The sequence below is a fragment of the Mesoplodon bidens genome (genome assembly GCF_964165515.1).
Source record: "Mesoplodon bidens genome assembly, chromosome: 15".
Lineage (NCBI taxonomy): Eukaryota > Metazoa > Chordata > Mammalia > Artiodactyla > Ziphiidae > Mesoplodon > Mesoplodon bidens.
In genome coordinates this window covers 87,585,300-87,605,837 of record NC_138171.1, presented here as the reverse complement: position 1 = coordinate 87,605,837, position 20,538 = coordinate 87,585,300, and the positions used below count along the sequence as shown (strand labels likewise).

General features: G+C 61.7%; 1 protein-coding gene across 3 annotated transcripts in view; it reads right to left on the bottom strand.

Moving 5' to 3' along the window:
* Window positions 1-20,538, bottom strand: part of CHLSN (cholesin) — a 97,916-nt gene that overhangs the window by 2,407 nt on the left and 74,971 nt on the right. For 2 of the 3 annotated variants that reach the window (XM_081255735.1, XM_081255736.1), the window contains 2 exons: window positions 4,682-4,842; window positions 487-568 (listed from right to left, as the gene is read on the bottom strand). In XM_081255735.1, the coding sequence (XP_081111861.1) occupies window positions 487-568; window positions 4,682-4,842 (243 nt within the window). The remainder of the gene's footprint in view (window positions 1-486; window positions 569-4,681; window positions 4,843-20,538) is intronic. The other variant, XM_081255737.1, reaches the window with a different exon arrangement.

Here is a 20,538-nt window from a genome sequence, read left to right as displayed (position 1 = left end):
AGGGACGTGCCAGACCGGACAGGGCAGAGGGGCAGACACCGGGTGAGTGCGGTTCTCGACAGGCCCCCGCCCACGGATGCCACCAAGAACGTGGAGTAGTGACCACGTGACGTGGAGCCCTGACTCAGGCTGGGTTGTTGTCCCGTAGGACGCCCTGGTGTGTAGCAGGCGCACACTGGAGTGTCTGGGGGTGATGGCAGCTCCCAGCCTCAGCCTGATAGCCACACCCCACGAGGATCCACAGCAGGAGGGTGGAACTTCCAAGCATGTGGACGGTGGCCTTCCTGGAATGGCAGCCACCTCCTGCAGCTGGGAGCCTGGAGCTCCACGGATGAGTCCGGCCGCTGGGCAAACTCGGCAGGGGTTCTGACTCCCCGACACCGAGCGGGTCCCTCCCCAAGCCCGGGTTTCATCTCTGTAAAACGAAGGGCTGGACGGGGTGCTGCCACAGGGCTTCCCGCCCCCCAACACCGAGTGTGCACCCACCTGGTCATGGTCATACATATGCAGCAGCAGCCAGGTCTGCCTCGTCTTCTGAAACTTCCAGTTCTTGTGCTGCTGGGCCCAGCTGGGAAGGCAAGGACACGACGTCTCAGGTACTGCACAGGAGCCGGAAGGCCTGCACCCACTGGCCTGGGTGGCCTTCCCTTGGCTGGGGGGGCGGGACATCTGCAAAGGACCCTCCCAGCGCGAGGGCGGGAGGGGCTCTCAGGGGTCTGCACCAGGAGGACCGTCACCTCCGCACGCCTGCCGGGGACCCTCGGCCAGGACGGCAGGACCAGGGGACACAAGGTCACTTTCTTTCAGCTCTGCACGGCCATCGTTCCACGACTGTAACGTGAACACTCTGAATCTCACAAACTCAGTCCTTCTTCCAGAAATGTTTATCGTGCAGGACGGCAGGACCGCCGACTGGAGCAGGCACGGCCTTCACGCCATGAGCTGGGAGTCAGGGAGGAGCCAGGAGTCCTGACCCCGAGGGCCACACAGGGGTCCCATTAGCCCAGCCTGCACGTCACCACCCAAGGGCCTCGGACGCACTGGGCCCCCAGGTGATGAGGATGCTGCGGCAAAGTGCGGCTGGTCCCGTGGAGCCCAGGCTGAAGGGGCCCGAGGTGGAGAAAGCAGGCCACGTCGGGAGCCAGTGCCCAGGGGAGACCCGAACGCTGGGGCGGAGGCCCCGAGACGGACAGAGGTCTGTGTGTCGGGACCCGGGCGCTGGCGGCCGTGGAGGGGGCAGAGTGCGGGCAGCGGGGCTGCAGGACGGCGGGAGGTCGGCCTCCCTGACCGCCCAGCCGGTCCATTCTCTCAGGACAAGCAGCCCCGTGGCTGGCGGGGCTGAGGCAGAAGCACACGCTTCACGCCTGTGGAGTTTCCCACGTGCCGTGTCACGTGATGGCACAGCCACCCAGGCGCCCCCCCATGTCTGCCCGGGGACCACGGCACTTTGTGTGGCAGCCACCAACCGAGGAGGACCTGGCCACAGCTCCTGCCCTCCTGGGGGACCAACACCCCGCCTGTGCCTGGAGTCCCGCCTCCAGTGCTTAGTGGCGAGGCCGGGGTGACGTGTGTGTCCACAACAGGGCCCGGCTCAGCCTTCTGCAGCCGCAGGGGCGCCCCACCAGGAGGAGGGGGGAGGGAGGGAGGTGGGCGACTCGAGGGAGGGGAGGAAGAAAGGGAGAGAGGAAGGGCCACCAGGCTGGGGAGTCAGCGGCCCCTGGCCATCTCCTCAGGCTCCTCTGCTGGCCCGACTGGGAGGGCGTGCGCTGTGTGGGCCACCGCCGCCCGGGGGACCACTCCCTGCTGCCAGTAATGACGTAACTGTCTCTCGGCTCCAAACCCACCGCTCATCCTCTGCCCGCGAAAGTGGAGATGGGCCCTTCAAGATGTTTCCTTCCCAGACGGAACAAAGTTACACAGAAGATGCTGGACACACGGGGTGGGGAGGGGGGGGCGTCTTTCCCAGCGCAGGCAAGCAGCCCTCTCTGGTGTCCATGTCCACAGCGGCCCCCCGTGGTTCTGCAGTGCACCGCTTCCCCGCCAAGTCTGCTGGCGCGGCTCCCGTGACCTCCCTGCTGCCCGTGAGCCCCTGCGCTCCCTGGGCTCGGCCCGGCCCCCCACATCTGCTCCTCTGCGGTCTCCAGAGGGCCCTCGCCCTCGCTCCGGTTAAGCAGTCTCTATAATAAAGAACACCCCTGCACCGGCCCCAATCCAGTTACTGCGTCGCTCCACCTGCATCGCGCCCTGGCCAACTCATCTGCCCTGGAAGACCTCACTCTTCCCAGGGTCTCAAGGTCCCTCCTGAGCTGCCAGAGGGTTTGGGAGGGAAGGACCACCTCAGGCCTGGCGCCCTCACTGCTGCATTGGTGACGCAGATGAGCTGGGCACGGGCCCGAAGCACTCCCTCCTCCCTGACCCCAGGGCTCTGACCAGGATCAGCTCAACCCTGTGGTCCGCCGGGCCCCAGAAGCGGCTCGGGTGTCTGGAGCATCGGACTGGCTTCAGATGGGCTGCCCGGGCCCACGAGGAGCAAAGGGCACCCGGCTGGAGGCCTGGGGGCTGTGCGGCCCCACGGAAATCCGCAACGGGCAGAGGAGGCGGCTCCCAGACACACCAGGACCACATGAATGATGACCGAGTGACCACAGGGGCCCCCAGCCCCACCCAGAAATGCCTCCCCAGAAGGCAGGGACCCACAGATGGAGCATCTGCGTGATTCTGGTGAGCAGGGGAAGTGAGAGGTCAGAGGCCAGCAGGGAGGGAGCGCAGGCCCTGGGGGGTTAGGGCCGAGCCCGACCCTCTCAAGGGGGTGCTGCACCGCGAGCAGATCCGAGGATGCGGCTCTCAGCACCGTGAGGTCGGGGACGAAGGATGTTCTCATGACCCAGAGGGGTGAGAGGCAGGTACGTGCGCTGCCTGCGGTTAGGGACCCACGGCTGCTCTGAAGCCACAGCACCCCACAGCTTCTGGTCCCCTGGGGGGCGCTGAGCGGGGCCGTCTGAGCTGCTGAGTAGGTCCACCGTCCCCTCCCCAGGACCACCGTCTTCAGAGCAGTCCCCCGACAGCGGAGCCTGCAGGTGCCTCTCTTGGCTGCTTTGTACGGCCGTGTTCACCATGGAAAATATCACCTCAGCTGCAGGTGGAAGGTGCCGGGACGGGACCAGGTGTCAATGAGGGGCCTGCTGGCCACCCCCTGAACACAGCCCAAGGCCAGGCCCAGGGTCAGGGGAGGCTGCCGGGCAGCTCCCTCCGCCGGTGCGCAGACTGGGCCTCCCCTCCCACTGGGCTCCACGTGGCCCCCGCCGGCCAGCCAACGGTGGCCCCTGCAGGGTGAGGAAGGCACCAGGACTTCCCTGGGCGGGGAGGGAGGCACTGAATTGAAGGCGTGTTTCCTACAGGGAGGCGGGCAGATCTTAACGGGAGCAGGTCCCCACGAGGAAGGGAAGGCGCGATCGGAGATCCCAGCAGAGCCGAAGGAGGGCTGCTCCCGGGGTCTCAGGCAGGGCCAGAACAAGGCCCGAGGCTCCCCAGGGCACCCATCCCGGTTATGGCCTGTGCCCCCCTTTGTGCCAGAGCAGGCTCCGGCTGGGGCTGGGGGAATGGCAAGCCCCAGTCCATCCAGCAGGTGGGAGCCCTGCCCGGGCCCAGCGGGGCCCCAGGCTTGGAAGAGACGCGGGGTAGCGTCTAATGCTCTGCCACAGCCTCGCAGGCTTCAGAGACAGCAGGGGGAGCGGGAGGGGGACGAGGGCAAAGAGGAGGGGGAGGTCCGAACCCTGGGCTGCCCGTGCAGATGACTCATCGGTGCTCAGCCCGGTCCAGGAATCTGGAAGATTCCGCTTCATACAGAGCCAGGGCAGCCGGGCAGCTCCTCCTTCTCGGAAGACAGGGCTCTGAAATGCTCCTCTGTCTCCACGGCGCCCCTCCCAGCCTATCGCTGGGTTCACACACATCCTCAGGCCCCTCTGCCCTTCCAGAATCCTCTTCAGGGCCCCCAGAAACTCTGCTCCTGAACCGGCTCCAAGCCACCAACCCCAACCCTTGGCTGGATCTCGAGGATTCCACGAAAGAACACAGGTTCCTGGAGGGAGATGTGGGGTGTGTGCGACCTGTGATGACAGCGATGGTGGTGACAGCAACAATGCTGATGGTGGCAATGATGGTGGCAATGACGGTGGGGGGGTGACGTGGATGGTGACGTGGGGGGGTGACGTGGATGGTGACGTGGGGGGGTGACGTGATTGGTGGTGGTGGTGACGTGAATGGTGACGGTGGTGACGTCGGTGCGGGTGGTGATGTAGGTGGGGTGACAAGGTTGACAGTGGCGGTGAGATGCCATCTTCAGCACATGGCCCGTGAGTCCTTCATGGTAGCTCCAAGGCCATCACTTTGTCAGGTTGTCACAACACTATGAGGGGTAGGTGAGTGAGACTCTTTACCTGCATTTTGTTGATTTGAGATGGAGGCTCAGGGGTAGCCTTGCCCAAGTGCCCGCAACTACTGACCTGTCACCGCTGACCTTGACGGCTGAAGCTACGCTTCTGGGTGCCAGACGCCCAGGCAGGGAGCAGGCGGCTCCCCTGGCCCCACAGACACAGCCGCAGAGGCTGCGACCACCCGCCCCCCGGGGGCCCTGAGCCCCCAGCCCGTGTCGGTCTGCCTGCACCCCTCCGGGGCCGCGCACCTGCACAGGTAGTCCAAGGCCAGCGCAGCCCCCGAACGCCTGGCTGCTGGGCTCTGGGCCACGGAGATGCCCGCTTCCTGCAGCCGCCTCCGGGCCTCTTTCTTCCGCTCCTTCTTCCGCTTCCTCTCCAGGACCCTCTGCTCCTCCGGGGACACGGCTCCCTGGAAGCAAGGGGACCGCCATCAGGGCTTCGGGAGCAGGTATCACCGTGGCTCCCTGGACCCTGTGGCCCACGCTGGGCCGCTCGTCCCGGGATCCCGGGGAAAGTCCTGCAGGGTGGGGCGGGTGCTGCACGCGCCCACCGAGGACTCCCACCCCCACCCCAGGCTCCAAGGGCGGCAGGAGGTGCCTGGGAGAGTCTCTCTGGGGCTGAGTGGGAAGGAGGCGCTGGGACCTGTGATGCGATCCCCCACCCTGCAAAGCAAACAAGAGCGGAGTCCAAGGTCTCCTGAGCTCCCAGGAGACAGGACCCAGCGAGTTCACTGTGTTGCAGGCCGGCAGCCCTGGGGACCCGGCCACGGCCCCAGCACTTCCAGGGAGGCCTCTGGCGCTGGCCCCGCACACCCAGCGTCCACAGTCCCCATCCCGGAGAGCAAGGCACAGCGGGGACCCTCTCATGCCCCGGCAGGCAGGCCGTCATAAATGCCAATCCCTGACAACCTTTGTGTTCCCACTCCACTCCCGCTCCTTCCGGAAACTTCTCAAACAAAAGAGCTGCTTTTGGGCTTCCCTGGTGGCGCAGTTGTTGGGAGTCCGCCTGCCAATGCAGGGGACGCGGGTTCATGCCCCGGTCGGGGAGGATCCCACGTGCCGCGGAGCGGCTGGGCCCATGAGCCATGGCCGCTGGGCCTGCGCGTCTGGAGCCTGTGCTCCGCAACGGGAGAGGCCACGACAGTGAGAGGCCCGCGTACAGCAAAAAAAAAAAAAAAAAAAAAAAAAAACTGCTTTCCCCAGCTCCTCCTCCTCCATAAACCACCTGGGATTTACCTGCCGTGGAGCTTCAGGACTGCACCGGGTGACTCCTGGCAGCCCTGACACGGGACACACAGCCCACCTGCCCAGGAGGTACCTCCATATGGGGCTCAGGGCTCCTTTCCTGGGGAGGAATGGTGACCCGCCGCCTTGCACGGAGCATCGCAGACCTGACCCACACTGCACTGTAGCCGGGCAGAGAGGCAGGGGGACAGTGAGGGGGAGGGGGAGAGGCAGGGGGACATTGAGGGGGAGGGGGAGAGGCAGGGGGACGGGGAGGGGGAGAGGGAGAGGAGAGAGGGAGGGGACAGGGAGGGGGAGGGAGGGGGGAGAGGCAGGAGGCTGGAACAGCCTGGAGGACAGGGCAGCAGGGGCTCTGACCACACAGCTGCCCGAGGGGTGTGTGTTTGCTTTAAAAATCACAACCATGCCTAAAACACCAACGCCAGTAACAATCAGACTTCCGCTGACAGGGAGTAAAACCAGATTTTCAAAATAGGATATTCTTCACTGGAGTAACACTGGCTCATAACGTTATGTGAATTTCTACTTCTGCGGACCCAACAGCGTGCTCACGACCAAACCTTTAGTTTCCATCTGTCACCCTGGGGTTGAGCCTCTAACCTGCCCCACGCTCCCCCATCCCTCCCTTCTGGTAGCCACCACCCTGACCTCTGTATCTTCTGTTTGCCTGCTTGTGTTTTAGATTCCACGTGAGTGAAATCACACTGTCTGACTTATTCCAGCACTACTACACCCTCCAGGCCCCTCCACGTTGTCACAAATCCCAAGCGGGGTGCGCTGGGGTCTAGGAGACACACTCCCTGGCTCACAGAGAAGCTGGCACTAAAAGCGGCAGGCCAACCCTGCCCCTCTGAGCCACGCAGGGGGGCACTGCACCGGCCACCAGGCCCTAAGTCCCGGGGAAGGGTCAGGGCTGGGGATTGGCCAACACTGACCCCCAAGGGAGACCAGCAGGTTGAGCAGGTCTGCGAAGGGAATGGAAGGGTCAGAGGCATCTGCCCCCAGGGTGGACGCACCCCCTCCACGGCTCCCGCTGTCACTAGGACACGGTGGTGTCCTCCAAATCCAGGTCCAGGCCCCTGCTGCCCAACCCCCTGACCCTATGGGGTGCTGGCTGCTTCCCCGAGGCTGAGCCCAGTCACACAGGAGACAGGAGCCAGGTCCCGCTCCCTGAGGGCTCTTGGGGTACTCTGCGGGCCCAGTGATGGCCTGAGGTGCCACTTTCCCCACGGAAGGGCACAGGAAGGAGGCTGTAGGGGGACATGGCCAGGGCTCTAGCGTGGGCCTGGGACGGAGGGGACGTGGACCCTGGCAGTCCCATGGAGGGGGTCACTTGAAGGGTCCAACCGCCTCTCCTGGGGCTGCTGGAACGTCCAGCGTTAAGGACCTAGGTCTTGTATTAGGCACGGACTCTGGAAACTACAAAAAGAGCTTCTTTCAATCACTCTCGCTTTGGCCGGTGGTGTCCCTGCCGTGGCAGTGGTGGGAGCCCACACACTCCGTGGCCCCCGAGAGGAGCTGTTCGGAGCCATGAGGCCCAGGGGCTGGGGTTCAGGCAAGACACAGGGGCGGCAGCCAGGGGAGCTGGGGGCCCGGGGCAAACGCTGAGCTAACTGGACTCTCGAGAAAAGCTGGAAACGCATGTTTACAAGTGAATCTCCTAAACTTTAAATGCTGGCTATTCCAACTAAACAACGTACACTACCGGGCCAAACCCTGGTGTGGACCACGTGAGGAAGCCAGCACCTTTGACCCCCTGGGCTCTGCACACCTGCCCAAGCCCAGGGACGGTCCCCCTGTGGGACCTGTGTCCTCAGGCCTGGGGGCCCCCGCCCCTCCCACTGGTACTGCTGGCGGGGGGACAGCCCACGAAAACACAAGACCATCTGGAAGGAAGGCAGGAGTCCACAACCGCAGCCTGTGAGGGCCCTTCTGGGGACCAAGGAGAAGGAGGAGCCACACCCCCAGAAAGCCCTGCGGACCATGGCCACCCCGGGACTCCCCGCGGGCCAGGCCTACTCCTGGGGAAGGCCTGGGGGCAGCAGGGGCAGCGCTGTTAACACGACTGCTCTCTGGAACACAGACCCCCTCTCCCCAACTTAGCACGACCACGGGGAGCCGACTGCTGGGGTCTCCTCGGAAGCACCACACCATGCTGCTGCTCCAGGCAAAACACGGGACCTCACACGAAGTGAGGTGAAAACTTAAATTTCAGCAACGTATCCCCCTCTCCAGTTAGAGCTCTTCAGGGGTATGTTTCAAAGGGCACAAAAACAACTCAACCTGTGTCGAAGACCTCTGGCAGGATGTGCACCCAAGCTGATCAGCCACGGCTGCCCTGGAGGGCCCCGAAGGACCCTAGAGGACCCCAGAGGACCGCGGAAGGCCCTGGAGGACCGTGGTGGAGCCTGGAGGGCCCTGGAGGTCCAGGTACGAATTGCATACACGCATGAATGCCTGCATGCACCATATTAAGTAACGTAGCACATGGCTGATTAAAGGTGCATTTAGCACTTAAATCCTTACCGGCTTCTGGGCAACGTAGGCACTGAGTACATCCAGGAAATGCACTAAATAAACAACAAAACAAAAGGAACCGTGCTGACTTCTTACGGGAAGAGCGACACAGAGAAAACACAACTACATGAAGGAAGCATCCAGCCCCGTGACTCTGGGCAAGAGACACAGAGCAGAAACAGCATGCCCTTGATTTGGAAAGGTTTCCACAGGCTCAGTTCAGGCAGAGAACCCTCTGATTTTTTTTTTTTTTTTTTTTTTAGCGGTACGCAGGCCTCTCACTGCTGTGGCCTCTCCCATTGCGGAGCACAGGCTCCGGACGCGCAGGCTCAGCGGCCATGGCTCACGGGCCCAGCTGCTCCACGGCACGTGGGATCTTCCCGGACCGGGGCACGAACCCGTGTCCCCTGCATCGGCAGGCGGACTCTCAACCACTGTGCCACCAGGGAAGCCTGAACCCTCTGATTTGAAGGACAGGCTCAGGTCCTTCAGGCCAGGAGGCCCATCAGCCCTTGTCCACAAGCAGGGTGCCTGGACCCCTGGCGGGCCTTGTGCTCTGGCCACCGGCCCTGTCTTGACCCCAAGACAGGCGGTGTCGCCGGTCACACCCCAGCCAGAACCAGAAAGTGAAAACCCACAACCCTGCCCCCATGGGAGGACCCCGGGGAGCCCAGGGGGCCCTGTAACTTCAAGGCACTGGACGCACGAGCAGAATGTGCAGGGGGACCCCCACTCCCTCCGTGATCCCTTGACCCCTTGAAGCGAGGCTGGCACCGACCATTGGCGCCACAGACTGGACTTCAGTCCCCGGTTCCTTCGTGGAGGACTGGCCAGGAATGCAGGTAAAAGCGGGACACTCCGGAAGGACGGTCACCGCGGGACAGCTGCCACCACGGGAGGACCCCTCGCCTCGCACCTCCCCAGCCACTTCCGTGATGGGGACAGGCCTGCCCTGCCCCTGCCGGTGACACTACGGGGGTGGGAGGTTGGGGCCAAGACTCAGGGAGTAGCACCAGAGCTTCGGTCCCTGGCCCGCGGGCGCGGGGCCATTAGGAGACACTGACAGGGGAGGCGTCCTGCAACGCTCCATCGACCGGGCACAAGAGGCCCCCCGTCCCCACTGCCTTGCGAGGGCGTCCCAGGTTCCAAACGGGCCTCTCTTCCAGCCACCTTTTTCCTTCTCTCCAGTCTCAGGGAGCGAAGTCTTCATCTATGAACCGAGGCTGACCCAGGAGGGTGGGGCAGGCCCCGCACAGACCCGGGAGGGCACAGAGGAGCCCATCTGCTAGATGGGTCGGTTCTCCTTCTCTGGGCTCCCCCTGCACCCCGACCATGTGTCAGGCTTTCAGGTGAGGTTTTCTCGAGTTGTGTGTGCATTTGGAGACAGGCGGTCCTGGGGACCCCTCTGTCCCAGTGTGGTTCCCCCCAGGGCCTCTCAGGCCCCACTCTGGGCGGGGCTCCTAGACCACCACGACCTCCCTGACCTCCCGCGTGGGCTCCCACTGGCCTGGCTCAGACCCCCTCGTCAGCTCCTGCCCAGGGCTTTGAACTGGATTCGCCCGGAGGCCCCAACGCACAGGAAGGGGTGGGGGGTCTGGCTCTCCACGCTGGGGGTCACAGATCTGGGGGGAGCCAAGAAAGGAAGGGTCAGCTGGGGTGGCCTGAGACGGGCTACGTTTGGGGGGCCCCTGCTGCCTCGTGCTCACAGGTTACACCACACAGCTGCGGGGGACAGTGTAGCCCGGGCGGGGGTCTCCTGCCTGCAGACCCTCTGGTCCCCCACCAGCTCAGGAGAAGCTTGTGGAGCCAGGCAGTTCTGAGCCCCGTGCTGCCGGGGCACAGTGCAGGGGCCGCTCTCTCCGCCTCTGAGCTCAGGCCCAGAGCCAGGTCCGGCTCAGCTGGGGGGTTGGGGGGGGAGAGGGAAGGGGACAGCTGACAGCGGGATCTCTGACCCTGACGCCAGCAGAGCTGGGGGAGCCCCAGGGGCGTGGGCTCAGAGGGGCCAACGCGGTGGGGAGAGGGCAGTGCCCGTCACCCACGTGTTCCTCAGAAGCCTCCTACTTCAAACAGCATCAAACTCAGCGTCGGGGTCCACCTTCCCTTCCACCACCCGGCAGGTGCCATTGGGCAGTGGTGGCCGCGGACGTGCTTTGTTGAGGAGCCTGGACTCGGCTGGAACCAGCAGTGCAGGGACCACCCCCGGGTGGAACTTCCAGGCCCGGGTCGGGGGTCAGGGGGGCTGCTCCTTGCTGACCACTGACACACGGGGACAGGATCATCGGCCAGCCTGCTGACAGAGGACGCGGGGTGGGGCCCCAAACCCACCCACTCTGTCCAGGCGAAACCCATCAACCACAGAATTAGGGAACTAGAAAGGTGTGCGTTAAAAATCCTTGCCAATGAAACATGAGCCTGAACCAGGGGTGAGCTGTGAGGCGTGACCTGACCCCAGTGTGAGGGCTGGGTTTAGGGTCAAAGTGACCCTGAGGTGGCGGGGGCAGGGGCCCGGGCAGCACAAGTGGTCCAGTCACTCGGCTCAGCTGTCTGTCCACAGGCCAGACAGCGTCCCCAAGGGCACGGCGACTCTCCAGAGGTGGTCGGAGCGCAGGTCCCTGCCAGGCACCCCCCGCAGAGTGATCCTTAACCACAGGTCTCTGTCCAGACACCGCCGAGGCCAGGAGCACCGGCTTCTCTCCCGGAGTCCCATGGAGCCGGCTGAACCTTGAAGCAACAGGAGCTCAGGGGTGGAAGGGGGCGCCTGAGAGGAAGCTGGTCCCAGACTTGGCCCTCCCCAGGCCACACAGCCCCCTCTTCCTTCCGCTGCCGAAGCCAGGCATCCGTGGGCAGGACGCCCAGTCCCCGCCTGCAGCTCCTTTGAGACACTGCTTCAGCTTGAAAACTAAACCTTAATCAGAAGCATTATTGCAATTATTAAAAGTCAAAAGGGAAACTCATGGCAGCCAATCAATTCCTTTTTCCTTTCCTGAAAATGATGAAGAACAAAAGAGGGAGTGTTTCCTGTAACATTTAAATAAAACTTTGTGTTTTGAAATAACTAGACGCAACTTGAAGGCAACACAGACGCCATGAGCCTCCCCCCTCTCCACCAGCTTCCCTGCAGAACAAGAGCAGAAACACACAGGAGACACTAAGATTTCAGTTACAAATTGTTAAATTCTTTTAACGCTCATTCCCCCAACCTGTGAGTGATGCTGAATTTCCTCTGCTAATTCAGAAATAGAAACAGTGGTATGTACCCCCTTCATTTTATTTGCAGTACTCTGATTAAAACTAGAACAATTCCAGGGAGTTCCCTGGTGGCCTAGCGGTTAGGATTCCGGGCTTTCATTGCTGCGGCCCGGGTTCAATCCCCGGTCAGGGGACTGAGATCCCACAAGCCTCGCAGCTCGGCCAAAAAAAACCCAACCCAATTCCAAACAACTTCAGAAAGCATGCACACAATGCAGGAGGCTGCTCTGATCAACCCCGTGAGCGGCTGGGCTGGGGAAGTAGGGACGCTGCGAGCACCGTGGGCCGTGGGTGGCGGGCCCGGTGCCCTGCAGAGCTGCCGCTGCTGCTGCCGGTGCCGGTGCTGAGGCAGACACGGGCTCTGGCCTCAAGGAGCGCACGGCCGGAGGTTAAGTGAGCTCCTGGAGGACAGGGACAGCGGCTGCCCCGGGCTGAGTGGCCGTTCAGAGCAGGGCACAGCTCCTCCATCCAGATGCTGCAGAGACCAGACGTTTTCAAATGCGTGAACCAGGATACACAAGCACAGGGGCCCACGCTGAAACAGATACCAGATCACAAAATACAGCCTCCGTGCTTCATGACCGCACCCAGGGCAGATCCACGTGAGGCGACACTGCGAGAGGTCCCTGTACAGTACACGAAAGCCTGGCCCCGCCGCCCACCCCCCAGGGCCACTGTGATTTGCTGTCAACACGCACAGCACAAGGAAACGCTCAACCCCAGTGGGTCCCAGCATCAGTGACACAGAGCCCTCCCAAGAACCCTGCCCAGCGCCGCCCCGCCTGCAGCCCCGGCCTCTACCACCACACAGCACCTGGGACAAAGGGCGTCCCTTCCCGGGCCCACGTCTCTCCCCTTCCCAGCCCATCACCCCCTGGTCCCCTTCCACATGGGTCTTGGACGGTATGACGAAACCGCCAGACCCTCTTGGCCAGAAACACACGTGGATCCCGCCGGAGCCCAGCTCCTGGGTTACAGAGGAAGAGGTGAGGGTTTCGAGGGGTGGGGGCGTCGCCACGGCAACAGCCATGGCCCAGGCTGGGGGCTGTGCTACTGAGGGACGGTGGCCCCTTGCAGACAGGCCAGGGCTCCGGGAAAGGTCTTCCACATCAACTGTTTCAAACCCCGTGGCCTTGGCTGCCAGCAGGACCTGCCCCCCACCTGGGCTGGAGACACTGGCCCTTGTCAGAGACCAGCTTCAAAACAAAAACTCTGAGCACGGCTGCACGCTCAGCGGGCCAGGGGCATCGGCGACCAGAAGACTTAACTTACATTCTGTTCTCTTCTGCAAGGATTAAAATGAACGTTTGCTACGTGCCAACGTGCGCTTGAGAAGCCAGAAGACACACGAAACACAGATCAGGGTGCCGAAGTCAGGGAGTGGATGACCAGCCCTACGAAACTCCCTCAAGGTCCCCCGAGCTTCAGCCTGGATGACGGAAGGACTCTTGGCTCTCCCAAGGCCGTGCTGTGATCAACTTCTCATCTCCTCTGGACAGGGGTCCCGGCCAGCAAGGACATCCTCTCCGCAAGGCCCACACCTGCAAGATGGGGGGCGGGGGGGGCGGGCAGGACCCCCTCTGGCCTGTAGACAGCAGGAGGCCTGGTTTAACTGCCCTGAGACAGGAACTGTGTTTACAGAGATCAGGTTCGTTTCTGGAAGCAGGAAGTCCTGAGATATTTACTCATTTTACCTTTTCACAGGCTGTCCATCCGTTCCTGCCCTTGGATGGACAATAGAGCAAAGCCAGGCTACAGCTTCGGGGGACAGCTAGGATGGGGGAGATCCCTCGGCTCCCTTGAGAGGCTGCGATCTAGGGAGGAGGCGGGGGCAGAGCCCGCAGGGACACGTGGTCAAAGGAGAGCCAAAGCCAGCAGGTGCACGGGCAGGTCAGCACCGGCACGCGAGGCCCAGGACCTGGACGCGGGAAGCTGGTGCACCCAGCGCCTCCCCCACGAGACGCCGTGTCCGACAAGCCCGGGCCAGGGGCCTCGGGGGACACAGGCTGAGCTGTGGCCGAGCTGACGCAGGCCTGCGGGGGAAGCGTGAGGAGCACCCGGCTCCGGGGTCACATGGGCACCCACGGGCTGGGGGCGGGGGCAGGCCTGGTCCCCGGCACAGCAGGCCCTCGCGCTCACGTGCTGCTGAGGTGCGGCACGGAGACCTCAGGGCCACTGCGGTCTTAGGTGAGACCCCAGACCCCACGGGAGAGGGACAGAAGAACAGAGGAGACGCAGCCCGTCCCATCAGGGAGCGCTCCAGCCCACAGGAACGAAGCGGGTAGAGGGCCCCGCGACCTACTCCTCCTCCGGCAGCATTTCCACTTCCAGAGCGGCTACCCTGCTTCCCCGATGAGCCCCGGGGCGGGGGTGGGCTGAGGAGGTCCAGCGATTCTTCTTAGCAGGCATTCATGGGGGGTGGCTTTCGTTGGCTGATTTTTAGCAGGAACCTGGCTCCTACACACCCAGTCTTTAAGGCCTCCTGGGGACACAGACTGCCACCCACCCCCACTGCCCACTGGACATCTTCATTCACAGCCCCAAGGTCTCCCACCAGCAGGCCCAGGACAGTGGCCCAGGGCCAGGACCCCACACCCCCTTCCCAGCTGCAGAGGGCACAGGCCTTCCTGGCCCCCAGATCCCAAGGGCCACCCGCTCTCACTGCTTCCCAGAATCTCGGCTGAGCTTTTGGGTTAATCTCGCCCATATCCAGGGAGCAAACAGGCCCTGGCTGGCTGGCCTCTGCAGGAGCTCTGATGTCCACGCACAGGACCGGCCCGTGGGCCCTCCTTGGTTCTAGGCAGGAAGATGATTTACAACCCTCCCCATCGCTTTCGCTGCTGAGAGGCCAACACAGGCTTGGGGCCCAGCTGTGCTCTGCACGGTCAACAGCCTAATGTGGACTGTCCCGGTATCGGAAGGCAAAGGTCACGGAGGGTCCGCTTCGTGTATTCAGAGAAGCTGCCCCCCCCCCCCCCGCTCTGCAGGCCCGGCCACGCCCACCTCCTCCCTACCAGAAGCTGCTTTCCTTTCATCTTTGGAAACGTGTGACTGACCAGGAGTTCAGGCTGCATTTTGTGTTTAACCTGGAAATGCAGTTCCGGGAGATGGACAGCCAGCGTGGGCAGAGCTGAGTGGAACACCAATAGTACGAACTGCGAGTCTAGATACAACGTTTAACACACAGAGAGCGAAACTGCCAACAGCTTCTGAAACAGGAGCGGACAGTCGTTCCTAATTCACAGTACTGATCGTGCCATTTCAATGAAAATCAGATTCTGAACGTATGAGGAGCATACCACGAGACCACAAAGACCTCTCTCCCCCCCATACTCGAGGTGGGCCTGGGGCGCCAGGCTTCCCACAGCGTCCGACGCTGCCTCCCTCAAAGCAAAAACAATCCCACTTTTGCTCAAGATTTTCAATTACGTTTTCACCCCTTGTCAACCCAGCAGACTCTGGACTGTCCTCTTCCCCAGCGGCTTCTGCGCCTTGCGTCCTTGGGAGAGAAAACTGCACGACCGGGCACAGAGCAGATACACCCGTTTGGGGCCGCGTCCTAACCCACCGCGGGCCTTACAGGGGCCCAGCTGCCCTCCAGCCCCGCAGGCACCAGGCTGCAGGCTCTTCAGGCAACAAAACAAAACATGTTAGTGGTCCCAAAAGAAGGAAACAGGAAAATCCAAAGGCTTCGTTAAACGTGCAGGTAGCACCTCACGATGTCAGCTCCATCCGCTGTTAAGTGTAACTTCCAAAGTCATTTCATCACACTAGGAAACTGATGGACTTCTTCCCCCCACACTTTGTAAGAATTCCTGAGTGTAACAATGAATTAAAAAACTAAACACTCACATTGCCAAGTAAAGAGCTACGCATACCCAGGTAATTTCACAAGCAAAATGGTAGATGCCCTGGTGGGTTCCGCCCCCAAGCCCTGACACTCAATGCGCTCTGTGGCGGTGGACCCCGCAGGGCTAAGGCCTCCGGCTACAAAGGCCCCGAAGGCGGGTCGCCAACGGTGATGACAGCCCAGCCTGGGGGAGGGGGCAGCGACGTGGTCCAGACCACTCCCCGCTCTTACAGAGAGAAGGTGGGGCCGGCAGAGCCCAGGGGACTGGCGTGGGTCCCGGGACGGAAGAAGCAGCCCACGGTCGGCGGGCACCCGAGGCCTCGCCCGGGGAGAAGGAGGCGCGGCGCGTCGAGTCGCGTCTCAGAGCCCCAGCCCCACGCAGCCTGTCCGCGGTTCAGGACACCGGGCCCGGAGGACTGGGCGCTCCGGACCCCCTCGTCTGGAAGCGGGACTAAGCAGCTGGGCCCCTCCTCCTCCTCCCCGCCCCACCCCCCGGTTTCGGGTCTGCAGGGCGCCGCCGAGCCCCCGCCCCGCCTTGCAGGACGGACCCCCACGCCTCCCAGCCCCCACGGCCTGCTCCCGGCCCGGCGCACTGACCTCCGCGTCCCAGGCCGCCAGGTGTGCCCGGGACCGCGGCACCTCCCGGCCGCCGCAGCCCCCGCGCACTGCGCATGTCAGGCCGGCTAGGCTCGGCTGGAACCAGATCCAGCCGGCTGGGCGGTGACGCAAGCACGCGGCTGGGCGTGTGGGCGGGACTCCTGGTGAGGCGGGGTCAGGCGGTGGGCGGGGTCGGCCCTGCACGGGGGTTGGGGGGCAAGGACCACCCCTCCCCCCCAGGCCGAGTGGGCGGTGGCTGCTGCGAGGCCCAGGGTGGGGGAGGGGGAGGAGGCGGGACCTCCGGGCCAGGGGAAGGCCCAGCCCAGAGCTCCGGCCACTTCGCGGCCCACAGCTCGGCCGCCGAGTGGCAGACGCTGAGCCCCCGCCCAGGGGTCTGCCTGTGGCTCTCCTCACGGCGCGGTGGCCCGGGCTCCCTGGCAGGTCCCCACAGGGGAGGCAGGAAAACCACGCGGTGCAGTTAACACGGACGCGTCTGCCGACCACAGGCTCGGGCCCCGGGCCCCGCCCCCCCATCTCCACCCCCTGCAGCCGGGTAACCTGGCCTGCTGTCTCCTCCCAGGGCGTCTGCGCATGCGCTTCCCCTGACGAGCGCGCTCACTTCCGAGCGCCTGTCAACCCTCAGCTTCGGGGAAGCCTTATCGGCCTCGCCCGCTGCACACCCCCTAGAGCTCCACCCCCTAAACTGTGAGCTCCACAAGCGTAAGGCCGGGTCTGCCCACCGCAGGCGCTGACATCACCCAGCAAAAAGCAGGTGCTCAATAAAGGCTCACGGAGTAAATGAGTGAAGGTGTCCTTCTCCTAAGACAATACTGCAAATCAACTTTTATAGTCCGAGGAAAACCCCACTCCCGCAGCCGGAGCCTGCTGAACCCGCCCAAGGCCTGCAGCAGGCTCTGGAGGCGGGGCTGGTTTCGGGGGCTGCTCTGGCACCCTGGCGTGAGGACACGCTGTCCCCTGGGTGCTGAGGCCTTGCGCTGGCTGGCGGGTGTGGGCTTCCCACTTTGGGTGTGGGTGTCCCAGCTTCCCAGCCCGATGAGGATCTCCCAAGGTCCCAGAGCCAAGACTGCATCTTTCTGTGCTTTTCCTCTTGGCCATTTCCCCAGCACCCAAGGCTGGTCCACACACAGAGGCTCACTCAGGAGTGCTGCTAGGGACAGGGACAAGGACAGGCACGAGGCGGGGGCCAGAGCTGGGTGGGGGAGGAGAGTGGAGGGCAGGGCAGGGACTCGGTAGCCCACCACCACAGTCACGCCTCTGTGACCCTAAGCCCCGGGACGCTGGCGTCAGCATTCTCACTTTACAGATAAGGAAACCGAGACTCAGAAATGCTAACACAAATAGTTTCAAGATTCGAAGCCACGAACCAGCTTCGTGGAAGGGACTCCACTTGGGGTCTTCCGAGTCACAGAGGATCTGCGTGCTGATTTCCCAGTGCATTTCCTATGTCAGCCCTGCAACCCAAGAACCCCCAATCTGGTTTCTTCACGGTACTGTTCTGGTGACTCTAATGAGCCACGTGGGAGACTGGACAAAGGAGAGAGCAAGAGGGGAAGAGCTGGCCTGGGGCAGGGTGAGGATGGGACACCGCACACGGGGACACGCAGCCCAGAGGGAGCTTCGTGCCCACTCCTCGTCTCACGCTCCCAGCCGCCCTGTTACCTACACTGTGCAGACGAGGTAAAGGGTGTGAAATGGACCGGGTGTGCCCGCTCCCGATCCAGCTCCTTCCCAGGCCCTTCTCTGCCCAGGGACCCGTCTGCAGCATACACTCTGTCCCCGCAAGAAGCAGGTGGGGCTCACCCCCAGAAGGTGCTGCTGGGCTGTGCTACCCCCTGGTTGTCTGTCCCTGGCCTGTGTCAGAGAGCAGCAGGCACAGGGCCACTCAGTGCACCCTGGGGCTATCTGTAGGGACCCCAAGAGAAAAGGCGCTTGGTCCAGCCCCGAGGGCCTTTGTGGCCAGAGTCCAGCTGGTGGAGTGGGACGGTGTGGCCGAGAGGCCTGCCTGCTGTGTGACCCCGGCAGCAGCACTGGGCCTACCCCTGAGGGGCCACAGAGGCCCTAGAACCCCAGGCAACTTGGCCCAGCAGCTCCTGGTCAGGAAGAGTGGGTACATAACAGACCTGGATGCATTCCACATACATTTGTTAAGCAACATCTTCACATGAGATATTCTTCTAAGTGCTAAGCTTACTGTGGGGAACGCCTGCTACCACAAACCATGTTCCAGTGCCCCCAGAACTCATATATCATAATCCTACCGCCCACCCGCGACGGCACTAGGAGGTGGGGCCTTGGGAGGTAAGTAGATCCTGAGGACGGGGGCCTCGTGAAGGGGATCAGTGCCTTCATAAGAGAGGGCACTGGCTGTCACTAAAGAGAGCAAGCTCCTCACGCCTCCACCATGTGAAGACACAGCAAGGAGAACGGGGTAGAGAACCCACCAGACACCAAAACAGCCAGTGCCTTGATCTTGGACTTCCAGCCTCCAGAACCGTGAGAAAGAAATGTGTTACTTATAAGCCACCCAGCCTATGGCATTCTGTGATAGCAGCCTGAACTAAGACCCCCCTGCCGTAGTTAGACTGCCCTGAAAGGCTATAATACTAAGAAGGAAAATTAGGGACAACAGACAGAGAGTCGGTTGACTTACGTTTTGCAATTTAAAATGGCTGGAGGAGGACTGAGGTCAAGGAGACAGCGTCAGGACAGTGACACCTGAGACCCAGAGGTGAGGGCACAGCCGTGGATATTTGGGAGAGAGGTGGTCCAGGCAAGGGGAGCAGGCAGCTACATCCCGGGGAGGGGGCACAGAGGCCCACGTGAAGCAGCGGAGAAGCCAGGGTGGCTAGGGGTGTGGGGGGCAGGGTCGGACAACTCTGCCGAGCTGGTGTTCTAGAAAAGCGTGAAATTGCCACCAAACCCTCCCCCGAGGCAGCAAGAATAAGCTCTCAAAACCAGCACCCCAAGATCATGGGGATCATTCTGAGTCATTCAGCAAAGAATAAATATGTCCGACGCAGACATTATTAGCCGGAACGTCTGGCTGATCAGCACGCCCAGTGTTCCCGGGCACGCCACCTCCTGAGACCCAACCACTGGTGAAATCACAGGAAATGCTGCAGGGGGTTTGGAACACCCGCCTGGATGCCGACATCTGCTCGCAACCCCCAGAGCTCCTGCACAAACCCCTTCCCTCACACGTGGCCCCGCCAGCGGGTCAGGCCCTGCTTGGAAGCATTTGGCGGGTGGAAATCGTGAGTGTGCGTGTGAGTATGGGGGGAGCCCCAGCCCCAGGGGAGCAGGGTCCGCTGTCGGCCACAAGCAAGAGGAAGCAAAGTGCTGCTGAAGGCCTTGGTGCAGCCGGCCCGCCAGCCCCTCCAGGGACGGCCATCGCAGGGCCTGGCTGTCACTAAAGCGATCACAGGCCTGACTCCAGAACCTTATGTCCAAGCCCAGATGGTTTTGCTGGAATTCTATTAAACACTTAAAGAAGAATTAACACCAATTTTATATAAGCTCTTCCAGAAAATGGAAGCAAAGGAACCATTTCCCAGTTTGCTCTGTGAGGCCAGTGTTACCTTGCTACCAAAGCCAGACAAAAATAGTACCAAAGGAAAAAGAATGAAATAAAAAGTAAAATATAGACCAAAATCTCTCATAAATATAAATGCAAAAATCCTACTCAGCAACATATAAAAAAAAATTACACACCATGACCAAGTAGAGTTTATTCCACAGACACAAGGCTGGTTCAGTTTTCAAGAATCAATCTAATAAACCCAACATATCGACAGGTTAAAGAAGAAATATCACATGATCATATCAACTGATGCAGAAAAAGCGTGTGACAAAATTCAAAACTCATTCATGATATACATTCTCAGAAAACTAATAATAGAGGACAGCTTCCTCAACTTGGCACGTAACATGTAAAACTGCCCCCTCCCCCCACCAGCTTGGGAACAAGGTGAGGAGATCCGCCTTCACCACTGCTATTCAACACAGCACTAGATGTTCCAGCCAGGGCAAGAAAGCAAGAAAGTGCAATCGAAGGCACTCGGACTGGAAAGGAAGAAACACAACTGTCTATATTTACAGGTGGCATGACGGTCAACATAGAAGAGGTCAACGTAGAAGAGCCCAAGGAACCGACACACTTTTTCCCTGTGTATGTCTTATTACTGCAGCACCGAGCACCGTTTGTTGAAAAGACTCTCCACTGAATTACTTTTACACCTCTGCCGAAAATCAAGTTGCGGATGTGGGACAGTTTCTGGGGTCTCTATTCAGATCTGTGTCTCTCCCTCCTTTAATACCACACTGTTTGTTTTTGTTTACCACTAATAAACAGAGATTTATTTGGAAATTTCTAAACCTGCCATAAGTGGCACTTGCCAAGCCCTAGGCCCACCCTCCTTACCAAGCTCCAAGGAGCAACAACAGTCCTTCCCACCTCTCCCCTTCACCTCCCCCTGCCTTCCACCAAGCACGCCCACCCACACCTCAGGCCACGCCAGAGAACTAGAGTGCAGTCTCCCTCTAGGAGGCATTACCCCTGGGCCCAAGAGCCTGGGTGGCAGCCCTCCGGCATCCCAGGAGATGATGGCGGCCAGAGGTGCTTGCATAG